We start from the raw sequence: 14,431 nt of genomic DNA, 5'->3' as shown, positions 1-14,431 counted from the left end.
GTTCCTATATACAATAACATATTTATAGTAGCCCTTTTTTTGTGATAGCTAAGAACTGGAAATAAAGTGCCCAATTATTGGGGAATGATTAAACAAACTGTTATACATCAAGGTAATGGAATGTTATGTTATTGTTGCTTTAAGAAATTATAAACTTGATAAATATAACTAAACATGAAAAGATCTACATGAGTGAAGCAAAGTCAAGAACACAATATATGTGACTACAACAATGTAAACAGAAACACACACCAAAAAAACTCTCAATGTTGCAAAATTATGAAGAATAAACATGGCTCAAAAGAAGAGAGTTGAGAATATATTCTCATATCCTATCCCTTTGCAAAGATGAGAGGTCCACAATTATTGGACATTGCATGCATTTTCAGACTTTTTCAATGTACTAATCAGTTCTACTGAATTCTTCCTCTTCTATCTTTTTTTTTTTGTCCTAAAAAAAAACTATTTATTATATAGGATGACTCTCTGGGGAAAGGAGGCCGGATGAAATTTTGGAGATACAAAAAAAGGGCATCAACAGAAACCTATTTAATAAAGTATGAGGTATATTAGTGATAATGAAAGGGTATTTTAAGAAAATATTACAGCTATTTGCAGTCTTGCAGATCAGTTGGGAAGCAGTAACTGAGATGGAAAGAGAAGAAGGCCTAGATTTGGGTAACAGCTATGGAAAGAGGATAAGTCTAAGAAAAATTGTATGATAGAGACACTTGAGGTACATAGAGGCAAAGGAAGAAGAATAAAAATTAATCTCAAGGTTCCAAGTATGGAAAGATAAAGGTATTATTGAAAATAATATGCAAACTATCAATAATCACATGAAAAAGTATTCTAAATCCCTCCCAATTAGAGAAATGCAAATCAAAACAACTCTAAGTGCCTACCTCACACCTAGCAGATTGGCCAATATGACAGTAAAGGAAAATAATAAATGTTGTAGGTGATGTGGCAAAACTGTGACACTAATGCATTATTGGTAGAGTTGTAAATTGATCCAACCATTCTGGAAGGCAATTTGGAATTATGCACAAAGCACTTGCCCTTTGATCCAACAATACTACTAGGTTTGTACCCCAACGAGATTTTTTTTTTTTAAAACCCTTACCTTCCGTCTTGGAGTCAATACTGTGTATTGGCTCCAAGGCAGAAGAGTGGTAAGGGCTAGGCAATGGGGGTCAAGTGACTTGCCCAGGGTCACACAGCTGGGAAGTGTCTGAGGCCAGATTTGAACCTAGGACCTCCCTAGATTTTTTTTAATGTACAAAAATATTTATAGCTGCATTCTTTGTGGTGGCAAAAAATTGGAAACTACAGGGGTGTACCTCAATTGGGGAATGGCTGAACAAATTGTGGTATATGGTGGTGATGGAATTGTGCAAAAAGGAACAATAAACTGCTTGATTTCTATAAAAACTGGGAAGACTTCCATCAACTGATGCAGAGGGAAATGAGCAAAACCAGGAGAACATTGTACACAGTAACTGAAACATTATGGGACAATCAACTGTAATCAACTTTGCTACTAATAACAATGTAGTGAAGTACAACCTCACACCTAGCAGATTGGCTAACATGACAGCAAAGGAAAGTAATGAATGTTGGAGGGGATATAGCAAAATTGGGACATTAATGCATTGCTGGTGGAGTGGTGAATTGATCCAACCATTCTGGATGGCAATTTGGAACTATGCCCAAAGGGCGATAAAAGACTGTCTGCCCTTTGATTCATCCATAGTGCTGCTGGGTTTGTACCCCCAAAAGAGATAATAAGGAAAAAGACTTGTACAAAAGTATTCATAGCTGCGCTTTTTGTGGTGGCCAAAAATTGGAAAATGAGGGGATGCCCTTTGACTGAGGAATGGCTGAACAAATTGTGGTATCTGTTGGTGATGGAATACTTTTGTGCTAAAAGGAATAATGAACTAAAGGAATTCCATGTGAACTGGAATGACCTCCAGGAATTGATGCAGATTAAAAGGAGGAGAACCAGGAGAACATTATACACAGAGACAGATACACTGTGGTATAATCAAATGTAATAGACTTCTCTACTAGCAGCAATGCAATGATCCAGGACAATTCTGAGGGACTTATGAGAAAGATGCTATCCACATCCAGAGGAAGAACTGTGGGAATAGAAACACAGAAGACAGACAACTGCTTGATCACATGGGTTGATGGGGATATGATTGGGGATATAGACTCTAAATGATCACCCTGGTGCAAATATCAATAATATGGCAATAGGTCTTGATCAATGACACATGTAAAATCCAGTGGAATTGAGCATCGGGTATGGGAGGGGTTGGAGGGAAGGGAGGGAAAGAACATGAATCTTGTAACCATGGGAAAATATTCCAAATCAATTAATTAAATAAAATTTAAAAAAAAAGCTGAGCTCACGAGAAGTACCACCACCACAAGAACTTTCCTGATAGTGATCTTTACCACCTTCAAAATTACCTTATATTTACTTTGTATATATTTTGTCTTTATCTGTTTATGTGCTATTTCTCAGACAGAAGACTTTCATTTTTTTGTCTGTGTATCCCTCAGTACCTAGTAATGGTGCCTAGCACATAGCAGACATGTAATAAATGCTTGTTGATAAGATTAATAAACCTGGTTTGCATCTCAAACACCTACAAGGTAAGGGCTTTATCAACTGAATACTTTCTGGTTTAGAGGCTCACCGAAATAAAATCAGAGAATTTTATAGTAAAACAGGACTTTTTAAATATTTAAATTGCTTTAGTACTTTTAAATAATCCAGTTTAATTTCATTTTACAAATTACAAAATGTACATTTCTAGTTACAGAAAATGGAAATTAGGATACCTAAGACAATAGTTCAATGCCCAGAATCCAGGCTTCCTGACTTTTTCCTTTGCCACAATACTTCCCTGATAATATCTCAATTCAACAATTATTTATTTCATGTTTTATATGTGTTCAGAAGCTTTGGTTACTTAATACAAGTATAGTATCCCTCCTCTCAAGGTTTAGATAATTTGTTGGTAATGCAAGATGTGGTAATTGTAAACCTTAAAATTTCTTAGACTTATAAATGTTGGAAATTTCACCATTGGGAAATTTCATACTTGGAAAATTTCATACTGATAGTAGGAACTCTATTGGAATGTGAATCCCATTGACAAGGGAGGTTCCTCCTCCTCCCTTCTTAAGATTACTTTAGGACAGAAACCTTTTGCTGAACAATGGAAAGGGCTGCAGCATAGATCAAAATTTAATTATTCCAATCTCCACCCTACTCAGGGTAACAGGATTTAGGAAGGGCTGCAGCATAGATCAAAATTTAATTATTCCAATCTCCACCCTACTCAGGGTAACAGTATTTAGGAAGGGCTGTAGCAAAGGATCAAGATTTAATTATTTGAGAATATGACCTTCAACAGACATGTGCAAAGCCACAGACCTCTGGGCGGTCCTGGGTTAAGCTAGAGCCACCATTGGCAAAGGGAAGACATGGACAGTGATTGGTAGATGTGAGAACTGAGGGGAGGGAACTTGGATGGTTTCCTTAAAGATAGCGGGGTCTGAGGACTAGAGGTTGTTGTTGGTTGGAGAGGTTGTGCTCTGAGAAGCTTGCTCTGAAGGAAGCTGGAGGTGGAGGCCCCTGAGACTGTTTCTCCATTTTGGTCACGTGAGTGATAGGGACTGATCTCTTTTCTTTGCCTCAGCTATCTAAGGGCTTGGGCCTTTTGGCCCAGCCTAAACAGAAGGGGTATTTAAGCCCTATTCCCTTCTCTCCCCTTTCTCTCTCCCTCTCTCTCTCTATCTCTAATACCTTTCTTCCTCCTGTTTGTAATTAAACTCCATAAAAGGTTGACTGCTGACTTGAGTTTTCATTTAGGAATTACATAGCTGAATTCCTTGGCGACCTTAAATTAATATATATCAGTCTTTTAAAGTGATTTCCTTGTCACATAATAGAGACCAACACAAGAAACTACATAATACATTTCGGAATGAAATGTCATTAAATGCCAACATTGGTGTCAGTGTAACCACAAAGTCAATTTATGCTGGTAAATTATCCCAAAAAAAAAGTTTCATAAAAGAAAGAAGATCTGAACTATACCTGGATAGACAAGAACGATGTGGGATATGGAGAGACACTTAACATCTAAAGCTCAGAAGCCTTTGGCCAGTCTCTCCTCTTTCACTTGTTTCACATGAAGATCTGGACCTTTCTCTTTGCCAGAGCAAACCCTCTACATGCACAAATCCCATTTCATCCCATCTTCTCTAAATGACTGCTCCCTTTTTCATCCCCACTCTCTTACTTATCCATCTTACTTATCTGGCCTCCTGGCTGCTTCTCTAATGTCTAAAAAACACATACATATCTCCTCCATCCTCAAAAAACCATCACATGATCTATCCATCCCCACTACCTATTTCCCATCTTTCTCCTGCCTTTTGTAGCTCAACACTTTTCTAAAGCTGTCTAGAACAGGTGCTTCCACTTGTTTCCTTTCACTCTTGTAACTGTAGTCTGGCTTCATCATTCAACTTAAACTGTTCTCCCCAAAATTATAGTGATCTTTTCTCAATCCACATACTTCTTAACCTTTCTGCAGCTTTTAACACTGTCAATTACCTTCATCTCCTTGATACTCCTCTCTTAGTTTTTATAACACTCTATCCTGGTTTCCTTTCTACCTATCTTGAACACTCCTCAGTCTCCTTTGCTGGATCTTCAGTTAGATCACAACCAATAACCATGGTTGTCCCATAGGGTTCTGTCCTGAGTCCTCTTCTCTTTTCCCTATATACTGTTTCACTTGATTTCATCAGCCCCCATGGATTCAATTATAATATCTATGTTAATGATTCTCAAATCTACTTATCCAACCCTAAGTTTTCTCCTCAGCTTCACATTCGAATCTCCAACTGCCTACTGGGTAGCTCAAGCTAAATACCCCATAGACCTATTAAATTTTGATATATCCAAACTGAAAACCTCCCCTCTTCTTAACCTCCTTATTTCTGTTAAGGATACCAGAATCCTCTCAAATCACTCAGGATCAAAACCTAAGTGCCAACCTCAAATCCTCCCTCCTTCCATATCAAATCTGTGGTCAAATCTTGACAGTTTTAGCTTTGAACATCTCTTGCATGCATCCCCTTTTCTTGTCTGACACTACATTACCGTACTTCTTATCACCTCACATTTGGATTACTCTAATTGTCTATCTTTACAGGTTGCATGTCACAAGTCTCTCCCCACTTCAGTCTATTCTCCATTTAGCTGTCAAATTAATCTTCCTAAAGCACAGGACTAACCATGTAACTCCTATACTCAATAAACTTCAAAAGAGGTCTATTAACTCCAGGATCAAATAAGTCTTATCTCATGTCTCTGTCTCCCTCCCCCTCCCCCTTATCCACTATTGACTTCCCTGGTTTCCTTTAAATCCTATCTAAGTTCTTACCTTCTACAGGAGAGGGTTTCCTGATCCCTTTTTTAAACCTTATCTTTTGTCTTAGAATTAATACTAAGAATCAGTTCCAAGAGTGCTAAGGACTAGGCAATTAGGGATAAGTGACTTGCCCATGGTCACACAATTAGGAAGTGTTTGAGGTCAGATTTGAAACTATGCCTTCCATCTCTAGGCCAAGCTCTCTATTACTGAGCCACCTACCAATCCCTCCTGATGACTCTTAATTCCAGTACCTTCCCTCTGAGATTATCTCTAATTTATGCTGTCTATTATATATTTATATAAGATTGTATACAGACTGTCTTCCCCCATTAGACTGTGTACTCCTTGATCTTGAAAGGAGATTGTTCTTCTTTGTATCCCTAGCACTTAACACAGGGTCTGGCATACAGTAGGCACTTACTAAGTTTTTTTTACTAAGAGGAGCAAATTTCATATTAACAATGCATAATTTCCATAAAATCCAAGATTTAAAAATTTTTTGAGAAATTTCAGGAAAAAAACTCACTAAGTCCTTAAATCAAGAAAGTGAACTATTTGAAGAAAGTGCCATAAAGAAACCTACATTGCATAAGAAGATCCAGAATGAACTTTGGAATGTAATTGATTGAATTGAAGGGGGTTTAAAATCAATTATTCTGAATGTTAACTCTTATGCTAAAGGGGATTGCCCCCAATTGGCTTTTTGCCTAGTAAACACTGGTTTTGCTCTCTCTCTCCTATTTCCCTCTTATCTCCAACTATCACAGTTTCCTCTTAGAAAGTACAATATTGTATACATTTTTAGCTAGAAGATTTTTAGAGGATAGTTATGCTAAATGATTCATTAGGGGTACTAGTCTTCCAAAGAATCACAGGGGGATTGGGAAGATAGGATTAACACTAACCTTCTCTATTTTTAGCTAATTAAATCAAGAACTTAAAGTACCCCTACTTACCATTAAGTATGAGAATTCACAATTCATTTACTAGAGTGACAACTCCAAAGGCTACTCCTCCCCCCTCCCGGGCAGTGCTAGGCAAATAGAAAGACTGCCATTGGTTTCTGGGAAGGAGGAGTGACAGGAAATGATGTGGAAAAAAGGGGTATAAAAAGAGACCAATATGGTCTAGCATGAATTCCTTTCTTAGCTTCTGGAGAGATTGGTTCTGGAGGTTGCTTTCCTGGCTTGAAAGAGACTTTTCCCCTGGATCCTATGTTAGCTTACTGTGTGAGTGTAACTCTGGCTGAAGACACCACTGGACTTCTGACTGAATCCACATGGGGACAAGAGACTTGGGGAAGCCCATGCAGGGCTGAGCCTCACTTCACCAGAGAAGGGCTGATAGGCTTGTTAAAATCTATCTCTAGCTACATATTTCTACTTTCACTCTTTCCATTTCTTTGTAAATAAAGCTGCTAAAAGTCATTTTGACTTAAGCTATAATATTTTAAATTAGGCTACCACAATATTACTTTATAATTCTCATATTTAGTCAAAGCCCTAAATTTTTAACTCTTACAACAGACATTCAATATTTCTTGCACATAAGAATGAACAGATTTCTAAAGTCCTGTGCCTAAATGTGGATGTCCAGTGTTTGCTCTTCCTAAAGACTCTCCTGAACAGTCATATACCATGATGATAATAAGGTATTGAAGGCATTTGTCAAAAGACAGAAAAAAGCACCATCATGAAGAAAAGCAGCAATAAATAGGGCTCCTAAAGAAACTGGCTTGCCTTGAAAGGAAGATGCCAAATGAGCTATTAATATAAACAAAATTCTCCAAACTCAAGAGAACTAGATAGATACTTGCATTATAAATTCTTGATTAGTTGAAAACCTAATGTTAGGGATTAAATATTGGACCTCATTTCCTAAACCCTAAAAATAAGTAACAAAATGATAGCAGTTTATAAATACTGCATGCCACGGCAGTTCATTCCTCTCTACCTTTACCTGCTGGCCAGGCTCTCAATTCAATCAAGGTAAAACAGTGGTTTGGGCTGAACATCCAGTGGATCTGCTGGCAAATGTCACTCTTCTGCTCACTATGAAAGGTGTTCAGGACCCACCTTCTAAGTTTTTAAGCTATCAGATGTGAATGATTGAAGAGCACTCAGCATTAGCTTACAGATATTTTACATAAGATTTCTGCTCAAAAAGGACTCAAGATGAGGAAAAGTTGCAGCAAACACAAGAGATTATAGATTACATTGTAGATCAAGAAGTATACATACCACTCTTTTTTAAAATCAAATAATGATTCTAGCAAATGCCTGAATAAGAGAACATTTTTAAAAGGCCATCACTGTTTTTGTCACGGTATTTCTGCTGAAATAGTATTTAAGTTGTCTAAATGTTTTGAACTTTAAATTTACAAAAAATAAAAATCAAACAGCTAGCTTCTCTCTCTTTTTCAAAATCCTTACCTTCTTAAAATCAGTACTAAGTATCTGTGTTCCAAAGCAGAAGAGAAGTAAAGGCTAGGCAACTGGAGTTAAGTGACTTGCCCAGGGTCACACAGCTAGGAAGTATTTGAGGCTAGATTTGAACCCAGAATATCCCAGCTCTCTATCCCCTGAGGCACCTTGTTACTCCTGCTTTTCTTGAATATAAAAATTTATGATTGTACCATCTAGCCACACACTATGGGGTCAATCCCTTTCCTGACTACTATGCCAAGGCACCTGAATAAGAAATGCTTAACAAGTTATCTATTAAGTACCTAATAAGCACCATTGCTCAGCAATGGAGATACAAAATAAAATTAGGACTTGCTTTCCAGGGGGGTCTCCATTTTATTGGATGCATTCACAAAATGCTTAAAGATACTGTCAAAATAAATGTTCTTATAGTAACTCTAAATATAATTCTGCTTGACAGAAAATGGGCCAAAAAAGAGTTAAGCTAGATCTTACTGTGTATGAGAATACAGGTTCTCTACTAACAGTATATACAAAATCAATATAAGGTTTTTCTACTGGGAATGACAATGACTATTCAAAGAATAAGACTTCATGTAGACAGTGGCATCTGAGTTAGCTTAGGGATGAGATGAAGCAAGGAGGAGGTACATTTCAGAAATGGAGGATGGCTAGTATAAAGGTGTAGAGCAAAGGAATGAGTGTCACATAAAAGGAATACTAAGAAAATCTGCTTTGGTGAGCTTGTAAAGAAGTATGCATAATAAGGGTAAAAAGGAGATTATACAGGACTGCAAACCCCCCAAAAAATAATTTATTTTTTGATCCTAGCAGGAATAGGGAACCACAAGAGGTTATTAAGTGTCAGTTAGAACTACACTTTATGAAACCCTGACCATACTTTAATTGATAGTCAAGATGAAGAGAAATAAGTCTTTAGAAAAAAGAAAATCTCAAGGCTACCCTGGAGAATTCCTAAATTTTAAACTGCCTGCCCAAATGACAACTTATATAGAAAAACAAGAGCAATTTAAATGAATGATTTTTCCAAATTTTAAATTAATTAAAAATAATTCTACTTATTTAGGAAAGGAGAAAAAATCCCCATCTCTTTGGCTTCACAATACTCCTCTCACACCTACCTGCCCAATTTTGGACTTCTCTAGGAATCACTCACCTGTACAGATCTGTAGGTGGTAATAAAAGGCAACATAATATGATATCCTGGTCCACTGGGACTAGTAAGTAAAGCTCCTCCCCTGAAAAGAAGATGTTTCAATTTATCAAGGTTATTAAAAAAAAAGAATAAAATTATCTTCCCAACCTATAATTTTGAATAAAAAAGTTCCGACAGCAACTCATAGAATTAAAGAATGTAGTAGTTAGAAAGGGTACAAGGGCCTTAGAGGTCATCTAGTCCAACCTGTATCTGAAACAGACTTTAATGCCTTCAACAACATTGCTGAAAAGTATGAAACCTATGCTTAAAACATCTAAATGAAAGGGAAATAATTTATCTCCCTTGGGGGCAGCCACTTCTATTTGGGGGAGAATTTTATTTAGGAACTAATGCTGACATCAATTTGAAATGTACTTTTCAGCAACTTTGTGTATTGTTCCTAGTTCTACTCTTAGGGGACACAGCAAAACAGGGCAAATCCCTCTTCCACATGACAGGCTTTCACACACTTTTAACAAAGGTCATGCTCCACCTACCCCACCTCCTCCCTTCTCTAAGCTAAATATCTCTAGTTCCTTCAAGCAATCTTCATATGGCACAATCTTTAATCCATCCATGATCCTGGATACTTGCCTTTGGAAACACTCCCATTTGACAATGCTTTTCCTTAAACTCTAGTATCTGGAACCAAACAACATTCCAGAAATGCACAGCAGGATTATGACAAATCTCATTTTGGACACTATGCCTCCATGAATGCAGCAGTAGTTTTTTTGACTGTGAAATCATAGTTGATGAATTTTGAGCTTGTAGTCTACTTGATGAATGAGGTCTTATTTTCACACTGACTGTTGTCTAGCCATACCTTTACCATTCTATACTTGTTGAAGTTAGTTCTTAAAGTCAAGGAGAACTTTTCATTTATCCCCTCTGAATATATTTTACTATATTTGGCCTATCACTTTAGTCAATATCTTTGGGTTCCTCTTATCCAGTGTATTCGTCAACTTTCTCAGCTTTGTCTCAAAAGCAAATATGCTGAATAATCATCTTTATCTTAATCAAGCTATTAATAAAAAGGTTAAGCAGTACAGAGTAAAGTATACGTAGCTGGGGCATTCTACTGCAGACCTCTTTGCAAGATGACACTGAACCATTAATAACCAGGTTTGGGGGTCCAAGAATTCCAACCACCTAATTGTACTATGATCCAATCTACTCCTTGCCCTCTCCCCCATAAGCCTGAAGATCCCTTCAGGAAAAGTTCTTTGAACAAAAAAGAGAATTATCTAAATTGCATCTATTAAAAAGGTACAGAGGCAAAAAAGACTTATTTAAATCCCAGAATGCTCACAAAGGAAATTGAGAAATTATATCTTGAAACTTGAAAAAAAGTCATTTTCTTTTTTTTTTTAAACCCTTACCTTCTGCCTTGGAATCAATACTGTGTATTGGCTCCAAGGCAGAAGAGTGGTAAGGGCTAGGCAATGGGGGTCAAGTGACTTGCCCAGGGTCACACAGCTGGGAAGTGTCTGAGGTCAGATTTGAACCTAGGACCTCCCATCTCTAGGTCTGGCTCTCAATCCACTGAGCTATCCAGATGCCCCCAAAAAAGTCATTTTCAACAAATTTCACTTCCCTTCATTTCAACATTAAAACATTTATTATATCCAAGTCTATTTTACCAGGCATACTTAATAGAACTGATTCTCTAAGAACCAGTTTTTCATTGTCAAAAGATCCATAATTTCATTGGTGAGCATTCCTCATGTTGCAAAGCAACACTCATAATGACACCTTTTAGGCCTCAGAAGTTGCTGGCTAGGCTGGCCATCAGACAGCATACATAATTTGTTACTCGGCTGGTCAATTCAACATCTTTCTGACTTGGCAGGGTCTACCAGAACTTAGGACTGCCCAGACACACTTTTTTTTTTTAAACCCTTACTTTCTGTTGTAGTAACAACTCTAAGACAGAAGGGTATAGGCTAAACAAAAGGAGTTAAATGTCTTGCCAGGGTCAAACTACTAGGAAGGAAATGAGGCCAGATTTACCCCTAAGTCCTACTAAGTCCTGGTGCTCTATCCACTGGGACACCTAGCTACTGGCATAGTCTTAAAGAATCCATCTCCATGCTACTGTGGAATTTATTGGAGACCCCCCCCCCAAATATAATATGTTGAAAATGCAAACAGGTTCTATGATAATTACATGAATAATGAAATCATGACAATTTCTATGGGGAAACACCTATAATCTGATAAGCCTATATCTTGGATAGAACCCTTGGTCATCTTTAATTACAAAAAGAATCCTGTTCCTGAGTACTAATCACTACACTATGCCAAGTTACCCCTAGTAGTGAACAACCAATAAAAACACTCAAAACCAAGCTGATTTTAAAGTCTATCTCCATCAGAAAGCTGTTTCCAACTCAAAAGAGTTAGGAGTAAAAATACACTGAAATTGGGAGTGGTAAATATTCTTTTAATGAACTTTCTGCCCAATGCCTCCATTAACTGGTCTCCCTTTAACTAAAAAATCTCTGTCTATGAGAAGTAGATCCAGCCACTAACATTCAAGAAAAACAATTTCCCACTTGCTTTACCCTTTACCCTATAGGCACTAAGTTCCTGAAAAAGAAAAAAAGTTGATTGTACTCCAAACACATTGATCTGCATCACATCCTTCATATGTATAATGAGCTATAGCTACTATCTGTAGTGTTCAGATTCAAGGGAACTTTGGGAGGAAAAGGGTTGTTGGGAATATAACAAATAAGAGTACCAAGCTCCACACATGGTCAATGCTGCTAAAGACCAAGGGTAGGCCTTTGGTCTCCACAGTGTATTTGATCACATTAGTCATAAGCACTGTCAGCAGTAATACCCCCCCCTCCCCAATATCACGTGCTTCACAAAGGCTACTTGATGATAATCAATCCAATTCCAGGTTTAGAAGCTATTACTGTAGTAAGGAGAATTTCAGATTCCAAATTCCCAGGTATCATAGTAGTCTTTGTTGGAAACCTTGGCTAGATGTACACACTGGCCTGTTGGGTTCCCATGGCCTGGCACTCACCTGTAGTACACAGCAAGGTGTCCCTCCTCGATCCTGTGGATGGAGGCGTAGAGGAGAACCACCACCAGCCCTGCAGCTGCAGCCCCCAGAGCCCCGGCTTGAGTCATATTCATCCTGGCTCTTCCTATATGAGGAGCGAACCAATAGTCCTGATCCCCCTTTCCCCAGATAGAGCAGTCCCCTTTCATACCAATGATACCTCAGTCTCCTCTTCTTTCCCTCCCATTTGCACCCAGAAAGAAATGATCCCTTCTCTGACCCACCCATCTCCTAAACCCCACCACAATTCCACCCTTCTCTTAGTTCTAGTGATCCCGTCTTCCCCAACAGCTACCCCACAAAAACTCGTTTTAACTTTTTCATCAAGCTCACCAGTCCATATCCCCCCCCCAGTTTCCCTCCTCAATGACCCTCTTTTTCTCATCCCTCTCAATTACATTATCTCCTGACAAATACCCTCTTTCCTTCAATGAATAGCAATCTTCCAGACACCCCCTTCCTTCCTCATCAATAATCCCTCTTTTCCAGAATCTCCTTTTCAATGATTTTCATTCCCTTTTCCTCAAGGATACAACTTCCTCCTTCAGTGAGCTTCAATCTGCTCAGATATTTCTCATCTACTTTTCCTCCCCAGTTATCTCTCCTTTTCAGTGGCAAACCTCACCTTTAAAGTGACTTCCGACCGCCCTCTCTTTTTTTTTAAACCCTTGTCCTCTGTCTTTAAGTGACTTGCCCAAGGTGCACATAGCTAGGAAGTATTTGAGGCCATATTTGAACCTACATTCTCCTAGCTCCAGGTTACCCAGTTGCCCCAAAAAAGGCCCCTCTCTTACTCCTTCCTTCCCCTTCAATGACAATCTCCCTAATAAAAGGTCATGTCACTCAGTGATACTGTCTCTGCCTCAGAAAGTTTCTCAGAATATTGCAATGATGACTAACATTTATGTAGGGTTCTAAGACATACATCTTCACAATGTGATTTCACTTGATCCTCACAACAATGCTTATAGATAGGTATTCTTTCCCCTATTTAACAGATGAAGACAGTCTCTGGGAGGTTCTGTGAATTGTTTATGGTCACAGTATCAGAGTGGGATCTGAACAAGACAAACTCTTCTGACTCCAAGTCTAGCGACTAAACTATCAATGGAATTTCTTCCCAATCTGAGTATCCACTTCTTCATAAATCCTGCTTCTTGGTGACTCTTCCTTTCCTCTCAGTGACCAACTCTGTTCTCCCTCCCCTCAATGCCTTCCTTTCCACCTAAGGAATCACTCCCTCTGGACTCCACATTCCCTAAGTGACACAAACACCTCCTTCCTTCGGGGATCTCTCTCCTTCCCCTTCCCCCCAGTGATAATCCTCCCACTAGCGCCTGGCCTCCTCCTAGGTAACCAGCTCCCGGGGACGGTTCCTCCCCCTCTAGGCTACCCTGCACAAGATTATGCAGAATTCTGTGACAGAAAAGCTGGTTTCCAATTCAGATTCTACTTACTACCTATATGGCATGAAGACAAGTCACAACTCAGGCTCTCTCTGTTAACAAGGATTAGGGGGAGGACCCTCCCCACCCCGCGCGTCCGGGGCAGGGGTTCTCACAAGACTCACCATTCACTGTTGGTCACTCTCCCATTCGCCCACAGTGGCTCCCAGGTTCCCTAGTCCTCTCCCTCACACCTCCCTCCCTCTGCCACTCCCCAGGTGACTTTCCCCCCCAGAACTTACAGGGAAGCTTCCTCGAAGAAGCTCCCCGGCCTCGGGGACGCTTCTCCTCTTCCAAGATGCCCCTGGCCGTCCCAGCCCCTTAGAGGACTCTAGCCCAGAGTACAGAGTCGGAAGCCCCGAGTCCGGCAGCTCTGGGATTAGGCTCCCTCCGGTCGAGAGGGAGTAGAACTAAAAGAACCCCGCACCGGCTCTCTCCCCGGAGGAAGCTCCTACCCGGGCTAACATGGCCTCAGCTACCGCCGCTCTCGGTCCTCGGGGCCGCCCCAGGGGGTCTGCAGCCCCGCCCCCGCCCCGACGGCTTGTGACGGCCGCGCCACTCAGTGACACCCCTCTCTCCCTCAAGCACACCCCCCTTAAGGAGGGAGGAGACCAAGCTAGCTGCAGCAGCCCTCCTCACCCAAAGTCTTACCGAGCGGCTGCGCATCTCTCCCCGCCTAGCTCGCCGCCCACCTCTCCGGGCACCACCGGTCGCCCACAACCGCCGGCGGGCCCACAGTCCGGCTCTTCTGCGCAGGCGCTCGGGCATACACATGCGCAGTGCCATAC

General features: G+C 39.8%; 1 protein-coding gene across 3 annotated transcripts in view; it reads right to left on the bottom strand.

The window, feature by feature from the left end:
- ERLIN1 (ER lipid raft associated 1) overlaps nucleotides 1-14,431 on the bottom strand; it is a 66,533-nt gene extending 52,102 nt beyond the window's left edge. Inside the window, exons 1-3 of one of the 3 annotated variants that reach the window (XM_056797673.1) lie at nucleotides 14,295-14,431; nucleotides 12,160-12,283; nucleotides 9,075-9,156 (exon numbers count right to left, since the gene is read on the bottom strand). In XM_056797673.1, coding sequence (XP_056653651.1) covers nucleotides 9,075-9,156; nucleotides 12,160-12,272 — 195 coding nt within the window. In that variant the 5' untranslated portion in view covers nucleotides 12,273-12,283; nucleotides 14,295-14,431. Of the gene's footprint in view, nucleotides 1-9,074; nucleotides 9,157-12,159; nucleotides 12,284-13,885; nucleotides 14,138-14,294 lie in introns of those variants that run through there. The other 2 variants (XM_056797668.1, XM_016428398.2) reach the window with 2 other exon arrangements.

The sequence above is a fragment of the Monodelphis domestica genome, chromosome 1 (genome assembly GCF_027887165.1).
Source record: "Monodelphis domestica isolate mMonDom1 chromosome 1, mMonDom1.pri, whole genome shotgun sequence".
In the NCBI taxonomy this organism is placed as follows: Eukaryota; Metazoa; Chordata; class Mammalia; order Didelphimorphia; family Didelphidae; genus Monodelphis; species Monodelphis domestica.
Note: the sequence above shows the minus strand (reverse complement) of the source record. Positions and strands in the feature narration are given on the sequence as shown.